Source organism: Microdochium trichocladiopsis, assembly GCF_020744255.1.
Source record: "Microdochium trichocladiopsis strain MPI-CAGE-CH-0230 chromosome Unknown B0I36scaffold_4, whole genome shotgun sequence".
Classification (NCBI taxonomy): domain Eukaryota; kingdom Fungi; phylum Ascomycota; class Sordariomycetes; order Xylariales; family Microdochiaceae; genus Microdochium; species Microdochium trichocladiopsis.
The window spans coordinates 3239661-3265472 of NW_025763547.1; the positions used below are offsets into that span (position 1 = coordinate 3239661).

General features: G+C 56.3%; 8 protein-coding genes across 8 annotated transcripts; 3 read left to right on the forward strand and 5 right to left on the reverse strand.

Annotated features, from left to right (window-relative positions):
- Nucleotides 1-35: 35 nt before the first annotated feature.
- On the reverse strand, nucleotides 36-3402 carry B0I36DRAFT_430789 (uncharacterized protein). The gene is made up of 3 exons (XM_046162550.1): nucleotides 2473-3402; nucleotides 1190-2408; nucleotides 36-1124 (listed from the first exon to the last, which is right to left on the reverse strand). The coding sequence occupies exons 1-3, from the start codon at nucleotides 3066-3068 to the stop codon at nucleotides 531-533; spliced, it is 2409 nt and encodes an 802-aa protein (XP_046014441.1). The 5' UTR covers nucleotides 3069-3402; the 3' UTR covers nucleotides 36-530.
- Nucleotides 3403-6194: 2792 nt separating this feature from the next.
- Nucleotides 6195-8326, reverse strand: B0I36DRAFT_321756 (uncharacterized protein). The gene is made up of 2 exons (XM_046153757.1): nucleotides 7370-8326; nucleotides 6195-7150 (listed from the first exon to the last, which is right to left on the reverse strand). Exons 1-2 carry the CDS (start codon nucleotides 7913-7915, stop codon nucleotides 6284-6286), a joined length of 1413 nt encoding a protein of 470 aa, XP_046014442.1. The 5' UTR covers nucleotides 7916-8326; the 3' UTR covers nucleotides 6195-6283.
- A 1773-nt stretch (nucleotides 8327-10099) lies between these two features.
- On the reverse strand, nucleotides 10100-11782 carry B0I36DRAFT_348646 (SGS domain-containing protein; the record flags this gene model as incomplete). Its single annotated transcript, XM_046156710.1, has 2 exons — nucleotides 10100-10831; nucleotides 10892-11782. 2 exons carry the CDS (start codon nucleotides 11780-11782, stop codon nucleotides 10100-10102), a joined length of 1623 nt encoding a protein of 540 aa, XP_046014443.1.
- Nucleotides 11783-12144: 362 nt separating this feature from the next.
- Nucleotides 12145-14951, reverse strand: B0I36DRAFT_430792 (squalene/oxidosqualene cyclase). The gene is made up of 3 exons (XM_046162551.1): nucleotides 14427-14951; nucleotides 12653-14365; nucleotides 12145-12583 (listed from the first exon to the last, which is right to left on the reverse strand). The coding sequence occupies exons 1-3, from the start codon at nucleotides 14751-14753 to the stop codon at nucleotides 12296-12298; spliced, it is 2328 nt and encodes a 775-aa protein (XP_046014444.1). The 5' UTR covers nucleotides 14754-14951; the 3' UTR covers nucleotides 12145-12295.
- Nucleotides 14952-15167: 216 nt separating this feature from the next.
- On the forward strand, nucleotides 15168-17247 carry B0I36DRAFT_321766 (Spo11/DNA topoisomerase VI subunit A). Its single transcript, XM_046153758.1, has 7 exons — nucleotides 15168-15777; nucleotides 15865-15931; nucleotides 15985-16093; nucleotides 16154-16240; nucleotides 16307-16387; nucleotides 16442-16513; nucleotides 16565-17247. Exons 1-7 carry the CDS (start codon nucleotides 15498-15500, stop codon nucleotides 17033-17035), a joined length of 1167 nt encoding a protein of 388 aa, XP_046014445.1. The 5' UTR covers nucleotides 15168-15497; the 3' UTR covers nucleotides 17036-17247.
- On the forward strand, nucleotides 17248-18691 carry B0I36DRAFT_321768 (ankyrin repeat-containing domain protein). The gene is made up of 2 exons (XM_046153759.1): nucleotides 17248-17803; nucleotides 18045-18691. The coding sequence occupies exons 1-2, from the start codon at nucleotides 17608-17610 to the stop codon at nucleotides 18524-18526; spliced, it is 678 nt and encodes a 225-aa protein (XP_046014446.1). The 5' UTR covers nucleotides 17248-17607; the 3' UTR covers nucleotides 18527-18691.
- Nucleotides 18692-20534: 1843 nt separating this feature from the next.
- B0I36DRAFT_110895 (uncharacterized protein) lies at nucleotides 20535-21859 on the reverse strand. Its single transcript, XM_046147881.1, has 3 exons — nucleotides 21670-21859; nucleotides 20815-21616; nucleotides 20535-20745 (listed from the first exon to the last, which is right to left on the reverse strand). Exons 1-3 carry the CDS (start codon nucleotides 21697-21699, stop codon nucleotides 20576-20578), a joined length of 1002 nt encoding a protein of 333 aa, XP_046014447.1. The 5' UTR covers nucleotides 21700-21859; the 3' UTR covers nucleotides 20535-20575.
- A 1777-nt stretch (nucleotides 21860-23636) lies between these two features.
- B0I36DRAFT_241003 (SET domain-containing protein) lies at nucleotides 23637-25257 on the forward strand (the record flags this gene model as incomplete). The annotated part of the gene is made up of 4 exons (XM_046149807.1): nucleotides 23637-23766; nucleotides 23832-24469; nucleotides 24522-24755; nucleotides 24808-25257. 4 exons carry the CDS (start codon nucleotides 23637-23639, stop codon nucleotides 25255-25257), a joined length of 1452 nt encoding a protein of 483 aa, XP_046014448.1.
- Nucleotides 25258-25812: the final 555 nt, after the last annotated feature.

Here is a 25812-nt window from a genome sequence, read left to right on the forward strand (position 1 = left end):
CAGCAGCGTCGCCGCCAGAAAGGACGGGGCTTGTGGCAGAGCTTCATTGGGCATATGTTCATGCTACGTCCATACTACGTGCTTGAGTACAACATCGATGTTTGAATAGTGCCGAGGGCCCCCGGCTTCCGAGCCTCCGCTGGAGGTCATGGTAAAAGTCATGATTACACCACGCACCCAGTAAAGCAAACCGATAATCGCAGGGAAGACCAATATTTCATTCCGTATATACATCACGACTCCAACCACATCGAAGCCAGAGCAGGCCGACCAAGATCCCAGCATGATAAATACTATGCACGCCTGAATAGAACTCCACAGGATAAAAGGAGCGTAGATGACGACAGGTCCGAGTGCCGACGTAGGGGAAAACAAGCTTTTTTGATCTATCAACAATGAATGGGTGGGGAATAGTGCAGCAAACGCCGGTGCGCCGTGTCATACAAATGCTTCGTAAAATGCGTATTGTTGTGTCGTCTCGAGTGGCGGGTCAAAGAGGCAACAGCAGGATGCGTGCTCCAACGTCAGATTCAGACTGCCGTCTGCGGGAATTCGGTGTTGAGCCACTCGTTCGAAAACCAGGACACCGACTCGAGGCCTGTGCTTCCGTACGAAACAAAATTGAAGTCGAAACCATCCATAGCGCCCTCGAAAGCATTATTGTTGTCCAGCCCCTCGGGTGGCACCACTGGGGGAAGGTTCGGCTTTGCAATGGCCGAGTTCAACAGCGGCTGCGACATATCGGGATATGGCATACCGCGCGCAGCCATTTGCTGCTGCATCATGGCCTGCTGTTGCTGTTGCGCCTGGGTTTGAGGCTGTGTCGTAAGTTGTTGTTGCTGCTGCTGATGTTGCTGCTGCTGCTGCTGCTGCATGTTCTGCACTGTTGTAGGAGTGTGCACGGACCCGTTTCCATGGGGTGAAGGGATGTAGTTGGATGGCGATCGTCCAGTACCCGCTGTGATGTCGTTATCATCGGTCAGACGCATTTGCTGAACAGGGTTGTGGCGCGACAGGACTTGTTGTGAAATCACGCTGACAGCACCAGGTGCCGGGCTGGCAGGTAGACTCGGAGAGCTGCTGGCGGACAGACCGTTGGAGATCAACTTCTCGAGGTCGGATACCTATCCAAGTGAGAGAAAGTTAGCGATTGCGGGGTGATTAAGTCACGATTCGGCACGGCACTCACGATAGCAGCGCCAGCTGGCAGGTGAGCCATAGTCTTCGCTACCTGCAGACAGCGGCTTGTGTGTTCCATGATCAAATCCGCCGAGATGCCAAACTCGCCTGCATGCATCTGGTGGGCATGGAACAGCATGCGAGCGCATTGATAGGCACACGCTGGAAGGTCGAGGTCTGTGACGGGCAAGCCGCCATCGAGTTGATGTATTGACCTGAAGATTTCCGCCATCGCCAACGCATGCTCGTAACTTCGGCGGGCGCAGTGCATGACGAATTGAGGGTGGAGGCGGTCGATTGCGGACCGCGGAAGCGCCTCCTTCAAGCCACTAAGGACCACACGATACAAGTCGCTGTGGCATTGCCTCCACCAGATGTGTATCATAATAAAGACACACAAGCGTGGTGAATAAGCCCGAAGCTGTAGATTGCTGTCGGAGAATTTGAACGAGGCGGGAAGATGCTCGTTGAATCCCTGCAGCTCCTCCTCGAGGACCTTGACAAGCTCTGGTAGCTGGGCGATCTCCGTGTCGGGCATGGCGAGGACATTCTTTGTACAGTAGAGCACTCGGCTACGCATCCACAACAAGCGCACGTGGAGAGCCAGCGACCCGACGTCATCGGGAAACGGTTTCGTTGGGATTGGGCGGAGGTGTTCGGTGACTTGCGGCAGGTCGAACTCAAAATTCCGCTCGTTGCAGGGCAGTTGTATATGCATCGACTCGGAGGGTAGCAGCGTGAAGTCCGGGTAGCCACCGTTAATGCCAGAGTCTATGGTGACAAAGGCCCACATGAGCCGTCTCCTAGACTCTCTGGCGAGAAAGCATAGGCCTGGGTTCTCGTAGTTGAGGCGCAGGGCATATGCAAATCGTGCTGCCGTGGCAGCAAGCATAAAGGCACCAGTGAACCTGCGTGAGAGCATGCGGTGCTTCATGATGAGAAGCAGCGCCTGGATCTTGATCGTCGAGGGATTCTCGAGGTCCTGCAAAATCATGTTCTGGCACTCGTCTATGCACTTGGTGCCGTACTCGCGCATGCCAGGCCCGAGATCGGTCAGGAGGGATGTCAAACCGACCAGGGCCAACAACAAGGCCCGATCCATCATGCCGGAATGGTATCGCTGCATTAGCGACGCTCGGTGGAGGAAGGAAAAGACTGGCACGTGGTGAACGTGGCGGAAGAAGTTGTTGAATGTACGCAGGATCAGCGTCTCGTCGGGGAATTGTATCCTAGATGGAACACGTTAGCACAGGCGTGGAGGGTGGTCGTTTTCACACTGGGGGGGAGACGTACGGCTCGTGGCCGAAGATTCTGGCGGCGGGCGCTCTCGACAGGTCGTAACTGGCGTCGTCTTGGCCGGGCACGCGACCATGATGGGCCCCGTTGTCGTCCTTGCGCAGCATAGGCCGCTTTTCCGGGGGCTCTGATCCTATAGAGTCATGGTCTGAATCGGTGCCGGTGCCAGTACCGGTGTAATGTGTCGAGCTGCCATTGACACCACCAGAACGTTTCGTAGGCTTGTAGACACATTCGATCCCTTGTGACTGACAGCGGGCACACTTGGGAGTCTCACCGCTGCAGCGGGCTTTGCGCGAGTGGCAATTGATACAGGCCAAACGTACTCGCCGCCGTGGGAGGGAGAAAGATGCGGCCGTCTCGGCATCGATCGCAGGCGAGCCGGTGTCTTGGAACGAGCAAGTGAAGCCCAGCCGCTCGCAGTTCTGGCACATGTCTCGCCGGCCGTCGCACTTGACCTTGCGGGCTCGGCAGGTCGCGCAGGTCGAGCTAGACTTCTTGACGGGGCGGTTTGAGGAGTCGAAGGCCGGGGCGTCGCCCATCGCATCGAGGGCGCCATCGCTCGTGGGGAGATCAATACTCAAGCGCTCCATGTCTGGCCGGGCGCATGGATGTCGGAGGCAGGTTCGGCAGCGGGGGGCGCAACCTCGTGGACGGCTCCAAGAGGCGCGCCGACACTAGTTGCCCTTGTGGTCGGCGTGCGTAGGCAGGCTACGGCTATCGAGAAGTTTCGGAGAGCGGCTGCGGTCGGCGCGTGCGACTGAAAGAGCGAGAACGGAGGGCGGGTTGCTGCCAATGGTCGGCCGGGATCGAGCGTGTGCAGGGCACGGCAGGGGAGAGGCCGGCGAAGGGCGAATTAAAGTTTGGAGGTCGTGGGGTGAGGTCGCTGGAGGTGGTCGTGATGGGGAGGGGGACGTTTGTGGTGAGAGAGCCGGTGGCGGGGCGAGAGAAGGAGCAGAAGACGGCCGGTGGGAACCGGGCAGGCGCCACGGTGAAGACAAGGCCGAGGGGCGAACGGGGAAGGTTTGTGGGGAGCAGGACGAGGACGATGAGCAGCGGTCGCGGACGCTCCCGACGGGACTGTCAGGCGGTGCGGTGCGGCGCTGTGAGTGAGCAGCAGCAAGGCCAGGCCAGGCTGTGCGAGTCGAGTCGCAGGCGTGGGATCGGGCGCAATGACTTGGGGAAAACGAGACGTTACGCCCGCATCACCAGTATGACGATTCTCCAGGATGCCCGCGGCGATGGATGCAGTCCAATCGAATGAGGCTTGACTGCAGGCCCGGCGGCTGGTCGGGCTCGAGGAGCGGAAGTCGCTGGCCCGGGACAGTGGGCGAGGGCTCCACACACAAAAGACGGGGGCCGCGGGATTGGGGGCCGTCCACGCCTGCTAATTAGCTCGAGAGCGCAATTGATGATGATGTCCTGAGGTTAGCCGTGATGCTGGTCTCGACACACATCGAGGAACGACAGGCAGCCGGACAGGATACGCAAACAAGACCAGGCCAGGCTGTCCCTCTCTGACCTGGGGAAGCTGCAGGTCTGACCCGGAGCTTGGACCTTCCGTGCCTGTTGCTGCTCATTTCAGTGCCATGATGATTGAATCGCCAGCCAGAATTCCACCACCGCCCTGGCTCCTCATTGGGCCACGCTTCATGGCTGCCATGCCACCGAGCAGCACGACTCGAGCTTCCCTGTGCACAGGCAAAGACACCAGCGCGGCCTACCTTTTCTGATGCATTGCCACAACTTTTGGTTTTCTGTGACGTGGTTGCTGTTCAGTAGCATTAAAATCACAACTGCAACCCGTGGTGGCCATCTGCCTGAAGCCCACCCAGCCTCCAGAGATTATCTTTCCGCGTCCACGTGACGTGACGTGCATAACGGCCAGGCGCACTCAGTGCCGAGACAGCGGAAGGATGAAGGAAATCTCTAGCTGTCGTCACGTCACCGGGTGTTTCCCGGTACCAGGCACGTCTTGGCACATCCCTGTGGACTTGCGGAACGAGCAGGTATCAGCAAAGCAGGCGAACATTCTAAGCTGGCAGAGCCACCAACTCCTGCTCTAGCTGTTCCAGAACCTGCTTCCACAATGTTGTAAAACTTGCAGAAGAGCTTTGAATATATTATCGCTGGGACGCATTCGCCAAGCAAACACTAGCAGGTTGACCAGGCATCAACTTAAGAAAAAAAGGAAGCTGCCCCACCTTCTGGCAGCCCTTCTGCTCGCGACAAGCTGTCTCATCCAGTCGTCGGCGGACCTCCGACAGTTTCGACAGTTCACGCAGTTCACTGATCCTGGCTTTTTGTGTTATGTTGAAGGATTGATATCAAAGGACCGCCTTTAGTGAACCAGGTACAAATGTATAAAAATCTGGAGCGGATATGTGTCAGCAGCAGCAGCCACCGAGCCAATTCGATATAGCAAATAAAAAGCTCCGAAAGCTCGCGTCGTCTTGCCACTCACCCGACAGACACCAAGGCCCACCCACACGCACGCACCCACGCATTCGCACATCTTTGACAATCCCTGGATGGGGGCAAGAATCGCCGGTTCTCCGCTAAATGCTTCGCCGACTTCCGCGACAGCCGGTATTCCGATCGCCGCCCGCCCGCCCGCCGCAGCGCGGTTCCTTCGGAACCACCTGGAACCACTTCTTGGCTCCGATAACAACGTGGGAGCCGCAGAGAAAGCGCCCGCAGCAGCAAACGACGATGTCACGCAGCTCCGCACAGCGATTGTTGAATATCTGAAGGGAGGCGTCCCAGCAGATAAAGTGAAAATAAAAATAAAGATAAAAAAAAAACAAGAAAAGAAGAAAAGAGAAAGGAAATGCCAACGACTTACTTCATCGCCACCCAAGTTAATGGCCCAATCTAGCCCAGCCAGTCCACAAGTTGTTTCGTGTAGTTTGTGAACACACAGGAGGTGTGCATGCTTGACCAAGAAGCGCAAAACAACGCTGATCAGGCCACCCGCCAAAGATCGCAGGGAGTGTACCTATAACTCTCAACTTGCACAGAATCGCCAACCACCTTGAAATATCATCTCCTCTGTTACAATGATCTCGAGGACAAAGACTACATCTCCCCAGCAGAGTGAGCTTCCCTCGCATCATAGTAGGACGAGAGGCTTCAAACGCGAGCAACGGCAGAGGAATCAAGGTCGAGGCACATGCCTAAGTACGTTAGCATAGATACTGGGTGCCTGAAGTGTTTTCACGCCATGGTGAAATACCACGAAAGAGCTGCTGCCTTTTTCATTACACATTACAAGCCCAGGTCAGGCCAGGCCAGGCCCCAGCCATTGTAGAATGAGGCGGAAAAAGGCTCGTCAAAATCCATAACGTTTGGCTGTCCGCGTCCATTCTTCCCGTGAAAAACCAATGTTCAATAATCACTCGCCCCTTCGAGAGCCACGATTTGGCAAGAGTTCTTCAGATTTGGTAGATAATCATGTACATTTATCATTACATTCGTACCAATTAGTTAGACTCTATACGTAAAACTTGAATCCGCGCGCCCCAGCTCCACGAGAAAATTCGCCCAGAATGAGAACAATAAAAAAAGAAGTCTAAGCCGCCCCAGTCGCTCCAAGCAGGGTATACCATGCACACGAAAATATACAAGAATCGAACAATTAGAAAACCATGGGGGAAGAGGGAATATGGGGAGAACCAAGAAAAAAAAAGAAAAAGCAGGCGCCAGCCAGAAACCTCTCGTCCGACGGGGTGCGCGAAAAACCACCCATTCGGCCCGGTCGAACGAACACCACCCTGGATAGAATCGACAAAAAAAAAACGCCCCATGCTTACGGCATGGCAGAATCTCCCGGCCCGGTCCCCATGTACCCCTTCAACTGCGCACAAGTGTCCGGCACGGGGGGTTCCAAGAACGCCGTGGCAAGGCGCCACCCGTACACCCCAGACCAGACGTGCGGGATCACCACCTCCCCCCCTGCGATGTTATTCCCGCTGTTGCCTGTGCCGGCACTGCTGGGAGGAGAAGGATAGGCGGCAGCGGCACCAATGCCCCAGGGGCCAAAGGGTTCCAGGTTGCCCCTTACCGAGCCGACGACCTGCACGGGCGCGTTGGCCGGGTCGGTCGTGAGCGTCGTGTTGAAGAGGCGCTTGTAGTTGTCGCAGATGCTCGGCTCGGCAAAGACGGGCTGGTTGGTGATGTTGACGAGAAACTGGAACGGGTAGGGGAACGCGCCCGCTTCTTCGGCTAGCAGGGCAGGACGGGTCTCAAAGTAAAGTGACCGCGAGGCGCTTTTCCACGGTTCATCATGACTGTCGCCGGGGGTTTCGCCATGGCCTGGTCCGGACCCGCCGCAGGATTTTCTTCCCGCTTTCGCGAGCGTGGTCGCCGCTGCCGACGACGGCAGAGCGGTGGTGCTACTGGTATTGTTGTTGTTACCGGGACTTCCGGACTCGGCGTTTGACCACGCTCTGAAGGTAGCCAGGCCCGGCTCATGCCTGTCGCCATCGCTTCCGCTACGGCCAGCCCGGTACGCGTGGCACGGCGGGTCAAACGCCGCCGGGTACACATTGACGCCAAACGCCTCGGTGCCCTCTACAGCTGGGGAGCCGGCCGTGAGGAGCATGTTTGCCGCCCAGCGGAAGGCGCTGTGACCATCGTTGAGGGCGTCGACAAAGGGGAACTCGAGGGCGGCGCGCTATGAACGGGGGTGTTAGTTGCTTGCTCGCTAGGCATGATCATGTGACGATGATGGGCAATGACGTTGGCCGGTCTGGAGGATCCTGCTCTGTGCGTGCGAGACAGCAGGATGAGAGACATACAGGATTGGCGTCTTGAGGCGCCCCCACCAGGCGGCCGAAGTACAGGCCACTTGACGAGAACCGGCATTACACGAAGGGGAAACATCATAACTCACCGAAAAGCTTGGTGGCGACATGCTATACGCCGGAAACCTCAGGTCGTGGTCATACACGGCGACCGCCATCATGGGGTACATGCCCATGGGGAACCCGGGCAGCCACTCTCGCCACTGGTGCTCGAGGAGGCCGTACTCGGACGGGATGGCCTGCCGGGCCTGGGCGAGCGGGATGGGGACGATGAGGGTGGTGCCGTTGAGGTTTCCGCTGACATCGCTGGGCCAGAGGTGGCTGATTGGGTTGGGCTTCCCATCGGGGATGCACTGTGTCGTCGAGGCTGGTGGTGACGGTGTTGTGGACGCTGGCGGCGAGGCTGGTGGTAAGGAGGCGGCATCGTCGTCGTTGCTGGCACGGACAGCAGCAGCGGCGACGCCTTTCTGCCGCAAGGCGCGATGCGTCTCTTCGTGCCGCAGGACGTGATACAAGCCGCCGCCCGTCGTGCCGGCGACGGCGACGGAGCTGAGGGCGAGGACCGCGGAGAGGGCGAGGAGCAGGGTCGTGCCACTGATGCGCCGGTGCGCGGGCGAGGCGCGGGCGGCGCGCATGGCAGAGGACGAGCCCGTGATGCAACGACAGCGACAGCGACAGTGACACCCGCCAGCCGTGGGCGTGTTGGGATGTGACGTCCAAGGTGGACAGGCTGGAGCCGATTTTCTTGCTGATCGCACGTGGCGGGCGCCGTTGAGGGAGCAATGTCGATCACCCCCACGCGCGTTGCTCCGGAAATTGTGCCGCGAGAATCCAGGGGTTTGCAGAGAGAGTCACTGTGGGCGGCGATCCCAGCTGGGGGCTCTCTTGGCGTGGGCAGACTGTGAATGAAACACGGGGCACGGCGGTTTCTTATGTCTTGCAGGTCTGTTCTCGTGAGAGTCCAACAACAAGAACAAGAAGAAGCGCAGGGTGGCGTCAGCACTCGGGGCAAGCGTGGGTGGCTGCTGCTGCTGCCGGCAGAGGAAGCGGCCGGTGGTGGGCAAGGCTTCCAGAAGGGGCTGCGAGATCCTGCAGGACGTCAATTTGAGTTTGTTTGGGGGGTGGGCAGCTGGGACAGAGACAGCAAAGGCAGGACAGGGGGCAGGGATTGGGCAGGTGCAAGGAGCCACCGGCCTGGGAGGAACAGGGATTTTCTTCATCCATCCATGCCGGGTCCTGGCCCCCAACCGGCAGGACCCAATGCGTCCCTCCGCCCCTGTCCCGGAGCGCCCCCCTTCCCTTTTAGGGCCCTGAGTCCGGCATGTTGGTTGGCATGTTGGTTGGTTGGTTGTGAGCCGCAAAAAATTACGACGGCTAGCTCACGCCATCGTGACGAGATGCTTCCTTCTCCAAAACTTTGTGCCATGGGATGACGTTGGTGGACCAACTGCCACGAGGGGTGCGGTTGCATCTGGGCACATGCAAGCTCAACAGCATTCGATTGCGACCCCGCGGAACCCTGCGGGCAACTCTACACGCGCGCGCACTCTCCCGACTGGCTGGCGGTTTTCGCGCCGCCGTTGCGCCCACCGCATGGAATCTCACGCTTCCGGCACTAGCGACAACGCCTCCTCCAGGTGAGAGTCAGACATGCACACTCTCTACCGCCCGGACATCCGGCCATTCCGCAAGTACCTTAGTGTAGGTACAGTTCGACGCAAGGCGCAAAAAGTCCTCCTCCACGGGTGGACGATCGTGATGGTGCAACTCGTGTGCAACAGCCCGCCATTACGACACCACGGATTACCCAGAGGACTTACTGATAGATTCATTGTAAGCGCGGATCTGATGATCTGGTGGTTCCTGTCCACTAAACAAGATCCCGCACTCTGCCTCTCGCTTCCCTAGTTCAGCTGAATGAAGGCCCAAATGCATGAACCCACAGACGGCTGGAGATGGGCAAGGTTGTATATATCAGAGGGACTGGGGGTCAGGCACTCGTCTAGACTCAAATGACCAAAAACAGCCCGCTGATTACCCTATTGCACTTACCTGAGATTGTGTACCGAGGTAAGCACTCACCAGTAAGACTTCCAAAACTTCAAGATCACGAGATACAGAGAGTCTGGCAAATAAGCTTAAGCAAAGACGTAGATAGGGCTTAGAAAAAAAGAAGAAAAAAACCCCTCGTGGAAACGCGTCGATCGCAGGTTTGAAACGAGGGTCAAGCAACCTAGTTTGACAATGCACGCCCGAGCTCGGCATGCTCGTCCAAGATGGCGCCCCGCCCCCCACATACATTGGCGCCGGCACTTCTCCCAGGCATGTGGGATGACCTTACCGACGTTCGTTACCGGAAACTTGGTGGCCCGCACTTTTGGCGGGGGCTAATGTCAGACTTGCAAACGGAAACCAAACATCCCGGACGACCCAAGCGGGAGAAAAGTAACTTTCAAGCGCCGTGTGGCTTGCCCGGAAGCTCGCCGGGCCGGCGGATCTGGGGTTGGAAACGACGCATCGCAGGCAGGGCATGCACACGTGGGTTGCATGACATTGTTTGGAAACAATAGCCGATGGCAGGCAGGCGCGCGATACGACGCCAGGCTCGGAGCAGCTATGCCCTGAGAAGACTGTCAAGTTCTCTTTTGTGTGTGCTTGCCTCTTATTTTTAGTGACTACTACGTATTTTTGTCTTTACTCGTAGGCATAGCCGTGACAGAGGTTGGATTTGCCAAAAAATCCCAGGCCCTTTCCTTCAACATCAATACAACAAGCAGGAGACACGCAGGCTTTCGCCATTAACCCCTTAAGCCATATCATCACCATTTCTTGGCTTCCGCGCCGTCCGGGGGTATCGTCTCATACTTTTTCGTCTTCGTCTCGGTCCAATCCGTGCTGAGTGCCGTGCCATTGCTCTCAATGTAGCTCTTCATCATGGCCCGCCGCGTGTCGTCATCCGCGTTCTTGTAGACCTGCTGGAAGAAAGCATTCACGTCCTCGCTTTTCTCCTCGCCTTCCTCATCGTCAATCTTGTCCCAGTTAGTCGGACCGCGCTTTGAAGACGTCGGATAGGCAGGACCCTTCGAAGCTGGTCCAGATGCAGATGTGCTTGCGGCCTTGGATAGGCCGGCCGTGGGAACGGCTGTCGGAGCTGTGCTCTGAGCGGGAGACGCAGCGGTGATTGTCTTTGTAGCATCCGGGGAAGAGAGCGTGGTCCCGGAGACGGCTTCTTTGAGCTTGCTTGCGAGGTCCTGGGCCCACTGTTCTGCTGAAGCTGAGCCAAAGCTGGGAATCACGTCTTGTGGCTCCTTGAAATTCTGCTTGGTAAGAAGAGTGTGGAACTGGTTGAAGGTCGGGTTCGTGCCGAGAGCGAGATTGTCAAACAGCTCGGCGTTCTGCTTGCGCAGGATGGGCCACTTGCCAGGCGTCTCTTTGGTGAGCACGAGCTCAATCTTCATTGACTTGACGGTGAACTTGGTCTCTGACGGATTGATCTTGTCGTGAAGCAGCAAAGTGATCTGACCAACGCCAGGAACCGGACTTAGAGTGACCTTGAAGGAGCAAATGTGAGTTGGTAAACAAATTGCGGGGCAACGGGGGCTATCACTTACGCTGTCCAGGTCTGCGTCAACCTGCAAGCTGTCCTTGTCCACGTTCTTCACAAAAAAGTCCACATTCAACGTCCGATCCGACTGATAGAAGCTCGACCTGATATCCTTCTTGCCGTGCACGGCACGGAACTGACTCCACAGGTTCTCCCACCCCTCCTTGCCAGTCGTGGGGCCAGAGGGTTGAGCCGGTGTCTGTTGTACCTGGGCTGTGGGTGCAGTTGTTGGTTGCGAACTCGTCTTTTGCTCCGTGACCTCTTCCACTCTCTTCTTGACAGGCGGCTCCTTCGAAGGCGTGGAATACTTTGCAGAAATCGTGATCTTCCTTCCTGGAGCGCCAGCCTCGAGACCGGCCATTTGCGTCAGGGCCTGCAGACGCCATGAGAAGGCCTGGTTCTTCATGGAAACAGCCTTGGACCGGTTGCCCCCCTGTTGTGCCATCGCAGATGCAAGCCCGCCTTCCTTATCGTCGGGCTTTTGCGCCTCGGTGACCTCCTGAGCCGTGACAAGGTAGTCGCCATTCGCATCGACCTTGCCTAGCTGACCGTCATCCTCGGTGGCACGGGCACCCTCGATCAGTCGAATAGCCCACGCCGCGCAGACGTCTGCGTCCGCGTACTGACCCATGCGGAAGTACGTCACCGCCCGCCGGATCTGGGCCTCGATGATCTGGTCACGGTTCGCGCGGTCAAAGGCCACCCGGAGCGCCTTCTCGGCATCCCACATGGCGAGTTCAAAGTCCTTTGTACGCAGGTATGCCTTGGAGCGCTCAAGGAGCCACAGCGGTGCTGGCCGCTCCTTGAGCGCCTCGGTGAGCTTCTCAATGCCTTCCTGGTAGCGGCCCGCTTGTACAGCCTTGACGCCTTGATCGGCGAGCACACTTGCCGATGGCATGGTGGAGTTGTTGCTGAGTACGGTGTGAGATGTGTCTGAGCGCGGATGTTCTCGACTTGTGTAACTGAGGTCGATTACTGGAGAAGCTGCTCAAAGATAGAGGATCAAGCCTCGTAGCATGTTCCAAGCTCTGCGCGGTGATTGTGGAACAGCCCTTAAGTATCCAGGTGTGACTGAGGCATCGAAACCCCGGCTTGGAGGTCGAAGATGGAGGTGGGGTCCTGAGATGCCTGAGGTTGGCAGTTGGCCCACAATTTAGGCAGGAACTCTTCTGTTACCATTCGAAGAGCTTCCATCGAGGTGCAGAGCACTGCAGTCGGTTTGCTTTTTCTGGAGATCCAGCAGACGAATTCATGGCAATGTCTGTAAGGTATCCAATTGGGAATAATTGATGCTACCCATCAACCCGCCGTTTATTCATTCGTGTAGAGTTTCTGCTATTATTTTATTACAACTTTCCCTGCAACCATCGCAGCCATTATTATAGCTCTTCCCGCCATGCACTTGCCCCCTTCAGACCGTCTCGTTGGGGTACTTCTTGGCGAACATGCCCAGTGCCTTCATAGTGAAGGTGAACTTGTAGTTGGGATATGAGATCATGCAGCTTTTGTTGAAGACACCTTCGATGGCCTCTTGCTCCCACTCCCCATTGTCTTGCTGTCGATCCATGATGAGCTTGATACCCTTCTTGATCTTGTCGACGTCTGGGTAGTCAGCCGTGATGAGGCCGATGACGGCCCACGCGGTCATGACCACCTGGCTGCCCGAGGCATGCTCGGTGTACACGCTTTGCTCGCATGACTGTAGCAGAAAGTTAGTCATGTTGAGACACATTTACACACACCTATGCACACACGCTTGAGAACTTACCTTGTAGCTCTCGGACCAGCCTCCATCAGCGCGCTGCTTGGAGATCAAAAAGTCACAGGCCTTCTTCGCGTACGTGCTGTTGCTGTAGTGCTCGCCCATGCTGTGGAAGCTCTCAAGAGCGAACATTGTGGCGTAGGTATAGCAAATGGCCCAGTTGCCGTAGAACGAGCCGTCGGGGTTCTGGTACGTTTTGATCCACTTGAATGCCCTATTGATGAAGCCCTCGATTTCCTTGGCCCTGTACTCTGGCCAGTACTTCCCGAAGAGCTTGAGAGCGGTGATGACAGCCGTGGTGCACTCGACGTAGTCGTATTCGACCATAATCTTACCAAACACCTCGGCTGCGTTGAACATCTCCAGCAGCTCGCTTCCCCGTGTCGGCTCATACGAGGAGCATGCACCGCTGGCATTCTGATATGTCAACAACGTGTCGACCGCATCGTAGAGGCGTTGATCCTCGAGCAGCTGAGGGTAGCCCGGTGTTTTCTGCAGCAGAATCACAGATTTCAGTGCTTCCGAGATACAGTCGCACACAGCGTACCCCTGCGCCTTGTTGCTAAAAGCCCAAGCGCCCTTGCGCTGCTGGCGGTAGCAGAGCTGCTGGTCATCGACGTCTTCCCGAATCTGCTGATCATCGAGAAACTCGAGTGCTTTCACAAGCATGGGCTTCCACCTGGGATCCTGCTCAAGACCAGCGTCGACCACAGCCTGTACCAGGAACGAGGTATCCCAAGATTGCACACCGTTTGTGCCGTTGCAGAACATGCCCTCCGCATTGACCCACATGCTGTCCTCGAGGCGCTCAACGTGGCGTCGTACAGAGTACGAACCCGGACCATCGCGAATATAACAAACGACGGTATTCATGGCGGCGTTGACAGGGGCAAGATCCAGGTAGTCGGTGTTCTTGTCTTCCATGTCGATCAGTTTGCTGACCCAATCTCGTGCGCTCTTGCGCAGGCGATCAGTGCGGCAGTAAGGGTTCCAGAAGTTGACCAAGACCCAGTTGATAGAGTTGAGGAGCCACGACTTGGGGTGGTAGTTGTCTCTAGGGCAGATGGTGTTTCGGTGGGCGGCCCAATTTATGCTTTCGTAGGGCTCGACGAAGAGTTCTTGCCTGAGCGCTCTGATGAGGTCGTTCTCTGGGCAGCTCCAGCGCTGATCCCAGATGTAAGTCATGGGCAGCATTACCTGCCGAATGTGAATCCACCACCTCCATGGAGCTATGGGAAACCAGTCCGGCAGAAGCCACAACTCTGGGGGCACGGGATTGACAATGTCCCACTTGCTGACACCCAACACACTGAGCCAGCACTTTGCCCAGTGTGGCGAGTGTGTAGCGCCGCCCAGCTTGTGAAGCGTGGCTCGTGCCTTGACCATGACGGGGTGGTCGGGCTCGACGCCAATGATGCGGAGGACGGTGTAGTTGAGGGTTGTGCCAAAGACGGTGCTTTCGCCCTCGATGTGAAGGCCCCAGCCACCGTCGTCCGGGCTGGCTCGGGCGAAGAGGTAGTTCTTGATCTCAGTGGCGACGTACCACGGAATCGGCGTCTCCGTGACATACCAGGCGATGACTACTCCTGGCAAGAGGAACATGGGACCGCCATACTCGCAGCCCCATTCGCCGGAGGGGAGCTGGAGCTTCTCAAAGAAAGTCAGGCCGTTGCGTACAGCGTCGAGCGGCGTCGAGGGCTTCGGGAGCTTGGGGAGGTTCTAAACAGCAGAGAGAGTCAACGATAGGTCACTCGGTCAGTAACAAGATTGTCTATCTCACGGTGTCCATGCCGAGGAACCATTTGTCGGCCTCGCTCTGTGGCCATTTTTTGGCGGCAGCATCGTCCTCGAGGTAGTGCCAGGTGTGGCTGCCCTTGTCGCTGCGCATGCGCCAGCGGGTGCGGTCTGTCTTGTCCTGGATCTTGGGACGTTTGTGTTCGACTTCGATGTCGGTATCGCTGTTGCTGTCGCTCGAGCGCTTGCGCAGGGTCGTCTTGCTGCTGGCGACGCTGCCATCGTCACGGCCAGTAGTCTGGCCGTTGGTGTGTCCATTGGCATTGCCGTTGGCGCGGGCAGGGGTAGCGCCCCGGGATCGTGTCGTGACCATGGCCTGGCGTGGTGGTGTTTGCGGTGCTCGTGGACGTGGAGTCGACCTGGGTTGGTGGATGGCGCGAGCGAGAAAACAAAGCAGCGGAGAGCCCTCAGTTGAAGCAGACGATGGCGTCCTTCAGGCGGTGTGATTAAGTGGCACGAGACACCAAGATGCTGAATGCTCCTGCAGCTGTGGGCGAGTGATGCGTTGCTGGCCAAAACCCAATCAAGGGGATGGGGGATCCTGGGCCTTGCAGCTACAAGCGTGCAGGCGGGTGGGTGGTGTGTACCTGTGCCTGGGTGTGCCTGCCCCTGAAATTGTCGGGGTCGCGGGGTCTCAGTGCACCGATCGCCGCTACCACGACCGTCCCGTTTCCGTCTGCTGACTTCGCACCCTTGTGTTTGTCCAGCTCGACTGCACCTTCCCACGCATCCTGTGCCAGGCTCACATTAGGCGATTTGTCTTCGACGCTGCCTCTGCTTTGCCTGCAATGCCTGTGATAGCATCTTTTCACAGCGTCTCTAGCCGGCTATTCGACATCTACTGTGGTTCTTGACCTCTCGTATTGTCCTTCTCATCGTCTTGCGTCTCCCGTCTTCTGGTCCGCTTGCACCTTGTCCCTTGCTTCCGAGCTCGTACGACGAAACGTGCAACGAGTAGTGGCTGAGTCGGCGCCCAGACAACCTCACCTGCCCGACCCCGCAGCTTTACCAGCCAAGACATTGAATTCGACCGAAATGGACAGTGACTTCGACCGAAATGGACAGTGAATTCGACCGAAATGTGATGACGTCAGCCATGGACCTCGACACCTCGGTCGCATCCCAGTTCCCTGGCCATGCGATGCTTTCCAACCCTACTCGCGTAGAAGGACCTGAGCTAGGAGCTGTAGTTGCCAAAATTGAGGACATGCTTGAGTCTCTCATCGATGCTCTGACAACAGGGACAGTATTGGCATTGCCCCTGAGGAGCCGAGACTCGGGCCGCCAAAACATGATCAGGTTTCCTGGAGCCAACGATAACGAGGTGAAGAAGTTCAGTAAGTTGAATCGGCCACCAGGTGTAGAGGCTTGTCCACGTCACGCAATGCGACTCACCTATGGCGGCCATTCTTGAAACGAGCCAGCCTCGCTGCTGCTTGTTCTCCACATATGCCATGAAGCTCTTGTGAACGACTACATTGTCACCAAAAGGTGGGTGTACACGCGGCAAAGATGCAGAGATGAATTCTGACAGTGACATGCAGAAGTATCTACTACCAGGATCCTGCGCTCTTCGGTAGTCAAGAATTTGTGAACCGACTGGTTGATGGCCTAGCATTCACTCTTGGTGTTAGTCGAGACGCACTGAACATTGTACAAGACCCACCATCTGCCAGTGAAGTGGCTTACAGATTTTCGCTTACTCCGGACAAGGTTGCGGCTGCCAAAGGCCTCATCGTCGGTGATCTCGTTGTTCGTTCCAAAGATGGTACCACCACCAAATACAGCTACGGTGAAAAGGTGAGCAATAAATGCGAGAACCAAGTCAGTAGCGGAGGTTGCTCACTGACCATCCTCTTGTCCTAGGGCGCTCTTCTTCCACGGACACGAACCATCCAGCAACTCGAACTGGGCGCCGTACTGTGGGTTCTTGTGATTGAGAAAGAAGTGAGCAATGGATCGGTCCACATGATGGTGTCCACGTGCTGACGCAGCATGTAGGCCACTTTCAGAAGCTTGGCGGCCAGCCGCTTTCACGCAACGACACCCGCAGGTCGTGGCATTTTAGTAACTGTGAGCTGCCACGGGCACCATGACGGAGCGCAGCTGACAATCACGACGCAGGGCAAGGGCTATCCAGATCTTGCTACACGACAATTCCTTAGCCTGCTTCGCGATGTGTTCCCGCTAGTGCCCATGTTTGCCGTTGTCGACTATGACCCCGATGGAGTCGGAATCCTCAGCACTTACACGCGCGGCAGCCAAAGTCTTCAGCACGAACAAGACGCAACTGTCCCGGACCTCATCTGGCTCGGGCCCAAGAGTCATGATCTTCTCGCCTTGACAACGTCAACCGCAGGTGGGGGCAGCGCACATAAGCTCCTCGTGCCTACTCTGGCCGATCGCCGCAAGGCCAAGCACTTACTAGCAAATCTGTCGAGAGACGATGCACATGCTGAAGTCCTCAGACACGAGCTTCAGATGATGCTCTTCCTCAACATAAAGTCGGAAATTCAAATGGTTGATGAGGAAGGACACTTGGCCAGCTGGCTGGACGAAAGACTCTGCAACTTTCTCGACATGACTGATGTATGAAGTGGCCTAAGGGCGGATCGGCCACTACTCAAGATTCCATCAGCTTTGCTACATGTAAACGTCGACGACAATGACGACGCGAAGATCACAAGTGCGAAGTAAAGGGTCTCTTAAATAAAAGCCAAACCGAGCCATCTGCAGTGCCATCACGTGATTACGTGATCTGACCCACTATGGTTTTGGCGTTGAGGGGCGGTCCAGCACTTCTTTCAATGTCGGCGCAAACTCGTCTTCGGTGTTAATTTGCAGTCCATCTCACGATTCTAGGTCTTCTTTTCACAAGCCAGAACTCTCAGCGAGATAGCCGAAGATATTGGCGCCTGTGCATCACCGCATATCATAAAATCCAGCAAAACTTGCGACTTCAGTGTCGAAAGACGCCCCGCAAAGGTCGATCCAGAAAATTTGGACCCTCCAAAAGTTTTACAGAGCCGCGGGGTCACAAACATCATCAGCCTTGCCGCAGGGGTCCTCAGATCCGTCAAGGGGGCCAGGGCTATATCACACCACTGATCGAGTGAACAAGATTCGCAGAAGAAGAAAAACACAATCTAGCCAGACGAAAATCAATCATGGCGCCAAAGCTTTCGGAAGAAGAGATCGACGACCTCATCTACCTCGCGCGCGCGGGTGAGGATGCTGGTCTGTCAGAAATGCTCGGCGAGATTGCCCAGAGAGAAGGCAGCACACCAGCCGAGGTGCTGAGTTCTGCAAAGGATGAGACCAAAGCGACGTGTCTGCACATGGCGGCTGCCAATGGACATTCTAGTAAGTCTGGTTTTGCGTTCTGTGATGAGGATGAAAATTGTGCGTCAGAAGGGGAGATATACGGACGGTGTGTGAGGGAAGTGGCTGTTGCCAGGTCTGCGATTTCGTAATCGTAGAGTCAGAAATGCAGAGACTTCGAAAAGGGCTCGCCTAGCTCAGACAGGTTGCTGCGTCTTGCTGAAAGATTTTCTGCTTGTATGAAGGCTTGCCTATTCAGGACTCCATGCTAACAGCGCGGTAGAAACCGTCACTCTGATACTCTCACACCTCCCCATCACACAGCCAAAGAAGAGAGGCGCCTCCTCGCCCACATCACAAGAAGAGACAGCCACATCATCCTCTACACAAAACGATTCCTCATCACAGCCCGCAACATCAACTCCCGAGGCCCCCTACATCGACGCACAAAACACCTATGGCAACGCCGCCCTCCACTGGGCCTGCCTGGGCGGCCATCTGGACGTGGTCAAGCTCCTGCTGTCTCGCGGGGCAAGCCCCACCGTCGCCAACGACAAGGACCAGATCCCGCTCGACCTGGCCGCGTTCAACAGCCACATGCATGTCGTGGACTACTTCCTCTCCCAGAGCCGGGATCTCGAGGGGGACAATGCACAGGCCGGCGGGCTTGAGGGTGGGGTCAAGGACGTGGAGATGAGCGTTGAGGAGGAGGTGGAGGAGGTTGCGGATGAGAATGCTGCTGGGCCGTCCAAGACGTCGGCGTGATGAAAGGGTGGTTCCAAATCGAAGGGCTTAGGAATTTGGAAAGGGTTTGGGGGTGCAATTTGAGTCGAAGGCAGAACTCAAGTGGTTCCCGCGGGGTATCGATTGCCGTTTGATTTACTTAGAAGCAATAGAAAGCATCAAAACAATGTCGAGACGCACTGAGTCATGCGTAGAAGTCCTGCAAAGGCTAGAAATGTAAGGCGTGCTCGTCGAGGAAGAGTGGAAAACACCTCGGCCGCAGGTCTTGCATGCATGTCACTGGAAAGAGGCACACGATTCTATGATCTTCTGGTTCTATCATCAGCGACTTGCGAAACCCCCATGAATTAGTCTTTGGGCACAAAGTCCAGTCAATCAACGCGAAGTTACAAGCCGGTATTTCCCTCGACTTGTCAGGGCCACCACATCATCACCGGTGACATTGAAATCATTTATTTGGGAAGCAGATGTGGCTGACTCTCTACAAGCACAGCCTTGCTATCGGCAAGACGAGAAGCCGGGCCAGATACCCAAATCAGCAGGCCCCTTTCAAGTCCGTCCAGCTTTGCAACCCAGCAAGATATTCCTCGGAAGAAGAGTCACTCACCGTTGAGGCCCGACGCGAAGCGAGGCCCCATCGACGGAGCGACGCGGCACACCGCTTCTTTCATTTTCCCTCCCTTCGACCATTCTGCAGCCTTTCAGACGGACTACTTGTTTCGGGGGTGTCGGGCACGGACCGATGGTGGTGTGAAGCATGTGGTGTGAAGCTGGTCAAGGAATGCCGTTTCCAGCTGCTCCTGGCTTCTCTCTTCTGCGACCAATCTCCCCGCCATTTCTGTGCTCGGGCGTACACTGCGGCAGGACTTGATCGGACCGATGCGGACTTGCAAAGTCCCGGCGGCTGCACGAAGGACATGTGTGGGTGTCCGCGCAGGAAAACCACCCTCCAAGTCCCATGGCTAATTCGGGTCGTAGTGTCGGTTCAGGCGCGGTGCGTGAATTGGGGGCTTGACATTGTGCCCAAAGATGAAACCCCAGCGCGGAGACGTGTGTGCTTCCAGAAGACCCGATGTTGCCCGAAGCGAGAAGGAAGGACGACATGGGTGCCCGAACCAACAGTTCCTCCTGTGCGGGGGTGTGTCCCAGTTGACGATATGTGAGATCACAGCCTGGATACGCGGGTCGACGAGGAACCTCTACACATGGCAAGGCTGGCTGCATGCTGCGCGAGCCATGTGACTCGAGCCTAGTGGCCCTGGAATAATCCGCTGAGAGGACGCGGGGCTTTCTAAACTTCCTAGAGGGGGTTGATCCTCGAAACCGGTCTGCTGGGCCAATAACGAGTGAGTATAAAGGAGCGAAGACCGGGCGAAGGTGTCCACGTGTTAGCATTCCTTCCTTGCAGCTGCTGTACTACCCAAGATGACCACATTGTGTAACGGGCGAGAATAGACTCCCTGGTCGCGAGGGTCCGGTGAGAAGTCGTGCCTAAGCAAGCTAAGGCTATACTGACTGGTGGAGTCGTTGTGGGGTAGATTGAGGGAGCCAGGAGTATCTCGAGGCGATTTCGTATTGCCAGGTGGTGTTGGGCATGCCGACGCAGATTATCAGACTGACTGTGGCTGCAATTTCACGTGGGAGCGTCGACAAGGGAGGTTGTAATGGGAGCCCACCCCGAACGTGCAGACTGTCCAAAAAGATATGTTGAGTTAGGCAGGGGGAATTAGCCATCATAGCAACCATGTTTCGTACAAGCTTCCTCGGACTAAGAAGTCAGTCAACAGCTCCATCATCTCCATAAGTGTCACTGCTGATCATCGAAATCCCAGAGTCACAGGACATTGTCTTTCTGCTGAAAAAGAGAACTGTCGAGCCGTGTACCATTCAAGGCGCAAATATCACTGTTAAGGTCGTGGATCAAATGTGTGCTGGAAAACGATTTCATTCATGCCCGTGAAGTTGGCCATGTGCAAGCAAAGTGGTGAGAACACTAATGACGGACGAGTGAGGATGCGACATTTATGTGGAGAAGAGCTGAACTGCGACAAGCGTTGTCTGGTATTACCATCATCGTCGAGAATGTCTGGAGTGAGGGTGAGACGTTGCCCCTGTATTGTCCAAAATGATAGCCTCGCATGCTTCTGCGTACGCAATGGCTGCAAATGCAGTCTCTGGGTCTTGGCGTGTTGGATCAACCGCTATGTGAACAAGCACCCCGCGTGGGAAGCCTGTGAAAGCTGAACAAAATGGAGTGTGAGTGATGTCTTTACAAAGACATGTCATGTTGCCCAGAAGGCTTGACTTACCCAAGTCGTCCCGTCGGGCCAGCCAACGGTAGCCCCTCCAGGTAGTCGTAAACGCCTCTCGTAACCGCCCTGGAGCTTGACCGAGCGCCATGAGTCCAATAATGATTCCGAACTGGCCACCAAGCCCACGACCCCCTTCAGGGGGGCTACGAGGATCGGTGCTTCGATATGGCTCTGGCACAATGCTTGGAATCCAGCTTGCAGGAGGGGCTATGTGCTTGGGTGAGTCCGCAGACGTACCAACGCGAGTTATCGGCCCGTCTATCTCAAGTCTAAGTGACCCCCAGGCGTTGTAATAAGCATCAGATGCTGGGTCGAGAACGTTCCCTAGCTCCACCATTGTGCAGTTAGTCACGTCTGTGTGAGCTACGACCGCGGGCACGAATGGGCCACAGTTGAAGAGAGTCCATCCTGTTCCGTAACTTTCGCAATAGACTGGGCCTGCTTCAGAGCCTGAGCGATCAGACGTGAATCTGTAAACCAGGACATCTTCATCAAGATTGTTGTTTGCTCCACGTCGCCAAGCATAGTCTGATGCCTCGAAGACGTCCCCATCTTTGTAGCGATATACCTGTGGTTCCCCCCAACTGTGTGTAAACTCTTCTTTCACCGATGGGGGCAGTGGGTTTCCCCAGGTATCGTGTAATGGATTCACAATATAGCCATCCGACACACCCAGCTCGATGACCGCGAACAAAAAGTCAACGGCACCGGAGTGTTCACGGTGGACAAGATCGACCCTGGGCTTTGACGGATGTCTGGATGACTTTGATCGTTTGTTGTGCCGATCATGGCTGTATGACTGGCGAGTATGTTACTTAGGATTCAACTTTGCATGGCGAATAAATGACCTACCGACTGGCCGAAATGGGAGCTTGGTGCCATGGCTGGGCCTTGTATGCCTTCTCTTCATAAGCGGGCAGTATATCGATCATGTTTGTCCAAGCCACGAGGCATTGATCCAGCCACCGCTTCAATCCTGGATAGCATCGCAGCTTTATAACGTGTCGTGAATTGACGCGCTTCACCATTGGACGGCTGCAGGAGATACGGCGGCGACCGAAGTCGTGGCAGGCATAAGTCCGCGGGCCACGATGCACCAGTACGGACACTCAGACTGACTGCAAGGTAGAAGCAGCAGATCGGCGCAAGTCAGACCGCCAAAGACACATCGTCATGTGTCTGTCCATTAGGCTTGACCGGGACTCAGTTGCCGGGTAGTATTGGCTCTGGACGAACATCGTGAAGAGGTCGTGTGGAGTTTTCGGCTGCTGCGGCCTTGTAGCACAAACGAGCCGCGTGACCTGATGCCAAGCACCCTCCCACCATCACTTCCTCCATTCCGGCTCTGACTTGCTCCAGCAGGGGTGATATGACGTCGGATTGAGCCCAATCGGCGAGGCTTGATTGCAGGAGGAGTTCAGAATCAGGCTGTCTCGAGGGTCCCTGGGCGGCCAGTGTTTCGTCAACCAATTTAGAGAAGCGGCACAAAGGTGATTCAAGACCGCCCGTCATGAACGCTGGGAGGGGTGTGCCTGCTGCCAGCCTATGGGTGACGACCAACCCATGGCAACCACCCCACGCAAGCTCTCACCGGTCTCGGGATGTGTCGGTCGTTCGTCCTGCTCAGGCATTGCCGACCATGAGCCGCCACCGGCGAGCACAGGCAGCGCGACGAAAGTCGGTTTAAGCGGTCGTGCAGTTGAGGCGAAAGTCATCCTTCAGCAAGTTGCCTCCTTGCCTTTGCCTGCCGAATGTCTTGGGAGCTTGGGCTTGGGTAGTGCTGATAGCCTGACGACGGCTTCATTTGGTCTGCTGCCTGCGTTCAGGGCCCCGACAGCAGCGTTGGGGTGAGGCTGACGAGGCCAGGATCATGTATACGAGGTCCCCTCTGCCTTTGCTGTGCTCCCAAGGTGGGGGGTTGTTGCCAGGGTGCCTGAGGTCGTCTTCGACAGCCCTTGGAGGACGTTGAGAGACTGATGCGAACCAGACGATAGCTGAGAGGAAGAGAGAACCACAAGATCTAAGAATCAGGGGCGGAGAGGAAGAGCAGAGACGGACCCAGTCACCTTTTTTAAGTACGAGCACAGAGTCGATTAAACAACCGTCTCCAAAATGTCGAGAGCAGGATCGGGCGAGGGATCAGGCACCGTGCGGCCGATGCCAATGATAGCGGCTGCTGTGCTGATAGGCTGGCTGCGCGAAACCGGACGTCGATGCTGGTCACGGCATCTCGTGTATGCCGTGCACTGGACGTGGATATCTTGGCTGGTCCGCAATCGTCAGGAGTGACCATCAAACGCTGTGGGTTCAGGCTGGATCGTGAGACCCTGCTGAACATGCTACGCACGGCCGAGACAACAAGCCGACGAGCAAGAGCTGCAGCACCAAGAGAATAGACAGGCCCGGACGAGGTCATGGCGACGTGCCAGAGGAGCCGCCCCTGTCCTGGCCCCGTAGCCTCGAAGCGGACAGCGGGTGCTCCCGCGCGCCTCGCAATTGGACAATGGGAGGGCCTGGCCTGGCATGGGGAAAACAAAGTGCCGGCAGTGGCAGTGGATTCGGGAATGCCATTCTCTCTCCCTGGCAGAAGGAGCGACTGCGGAACGCAGGGTGGGGCCCAGCTGGATTTTTCTTAGCAGAAAAGGGAGGCGCCGTGTCGCAGGCGCTGCCTCTGACTGGCCAGCCGCCCAGCCTCACTCTTTGTTATTTGCACGGAATCCTCTGCCTAGGAACAAAGAGCTCCTGCACCGCACGACACCAGGCACATTCTTACTTGCGGCTGCGTCTCTTCCGCAGGAGCAGCGACGGCGCGGATCGCAATGGCGGACACGAGCTTCGACGACAAGACCCGGGCCTTTCTGAGCTGGTTCAAGGCTCTGCCTGGCGCCACCTTCCAACCGGCCATTGAGATCCAGGACCTGCGAAGTCGCAATGCTGGCAGAGGCATTGGTGAGCAGCACCCGCGCAGCCAGCACCCTTCCTGCTCGACCTGCAGACTGACCAACCTTCCGCAGTTGCAACTCAGGACATTCCCGAGGACACCGTCTTGTTCTCCATCCCCAGAGACGCCATCATCAATGTTTTGACATCTGATCTGCCCAAGAAGATCCCAGCCGTCTTTGAGGAGTCCACCACGGGCCTCGAGGATGCTGACAACGAGGCCGACGAGGAGGCCGACGAGACCAGCACCGCGCCCGACTCATGGGTCTCGCTCATCCTCATCTTGCTCTACGAGTTTCTTCAGGGCGACAAGTCCAAGTGGAAGCCCTACCTGGACGTCCTGCCTCAGTCTTTTGACACCCTGATGTTCTGGTCCAGCAAGGAGCTCGATGAGCTGCAAGCGAGCGCCATTTCTGCAAAAGTGGGTCGGGACGAGGCGGAGAACATGTTCCGTGCCAGGGTGTTTCCCGTGATCGAGCAGCATGCACACATCTTCTATCCGGAAGGCGCGGCCAGGCTCACAGAAGACGAGCTGCTGCTTTTAGCTCACAAGGTCGGTAGCACGATCATGGCCTATGCTTTTGACCTTGAGAAGGACGAGGAAGACGAAGAGGCCGAGGAGGAAGATGAGTGGGTGGAGGACAAAGAAGGCAAGATCATGATGGGCATGGTGCCCATGGCTGATATCCTCAATGCCGACGCGAAGCCCAATGTGCGTTCTCCCCCATCCAGACTTGGCTTGATGTAGTACTAACCAACGCTAGGCACACATTAATCATGGCGAAGACGCCCTGACTGCTACAAGTCTCCGGCCCATCCCTGCAGGCACGGAGATTCTCAACTACTACGGCCCCTTAGGCAATGGCGAACTCCTGAGGAGATACGGCTATGTCACGGAAACCCACAGCCGCCACGACGTGGTGGAGATCCCTTGGAGTTTGGTAGAATCTGTGCTCAAGGACGTACTAGGACTCGACGATGCGGCCTACGGCAAGGCTGTAAGTGTTCCAATGCGAGACCAGTGAATGGACGACGTGCTGACCGATCTAGATCAACGACATCGAGGAAGAAGAGCTCGACGACACCTTCATTCTTGAGCGAGACTTGGAAGAGCCTGACGACAAAGGGGAGATCTCCACTGACGCTACAATGAAGCACCTTCCTGCAGACATCCAGGAGCAGATTGCCACGGTCCTCAAGGCAATACGCAAGCAGCACCCCGACCTCATCCCGGACAAGCAGAAGAGAGACGAGTTCCTGTTCACAATCCTGCATCGCACGTTTGAGCTCCGCCTTGCCCAATATCCGACCCCCATCGCAGAGGACGAGGCGACGCTTACCAGCAACGTCCTCTCGGGGCGGCAGCAGATGGCCAACGTGGTCCGATGGGGCGAGAAGGTTCTCCTCAGAGAGGCGATACGACTTGCACAACAGAAGAAGGACAGCCTGGTGCCCAATGGACAAAAATCCGAGCCCTCTTCCAAGCGCCAACGGAGGTGACACCGACTTACAGGCAAGGGTTGATGACCGAAGGGGGGAAGGGAGTTTGTTTTACCAATTTACGAATTAGCCGGGACGATCAAACATCGCACGATTTGTTGCATAACCCCTACAGGCGCAGAATGCGAATGAGCTTCAACAGCATAGAGAGCGGGCTCCACAAGCGGGAGGAAGGAACAAACGGTTGGCATCAGTCACAACTTTCGCCGAGACATGCGGGATTGGCACAGCGATGGATTTATTTTGGGTGATGTTAAGAGGGCGGAGCACCCTTTCTCAGAGGTAGAAGGACGACCTTCGAAATCTTGCCTCCCCTTGAACCAGACGACCTCTCCTCGAATCCAACATGGGTGACATGCAATGCTGCTGGCAATGAAGTTTCCAAACCCTGGCTGACCACTGCCAGCCAATAAGATCTGGATGATCGCTCGATGTGAAAGCCGCTAGCGCAGTGGAGTCGTACATATCCTCGCATCTGTTCCGGTAGTGCTCTCCACGTCCTGCGGGAAGAGAGTCCAGGGCGTGCCCCACCTTTGACGATCTCGATATAAGTTA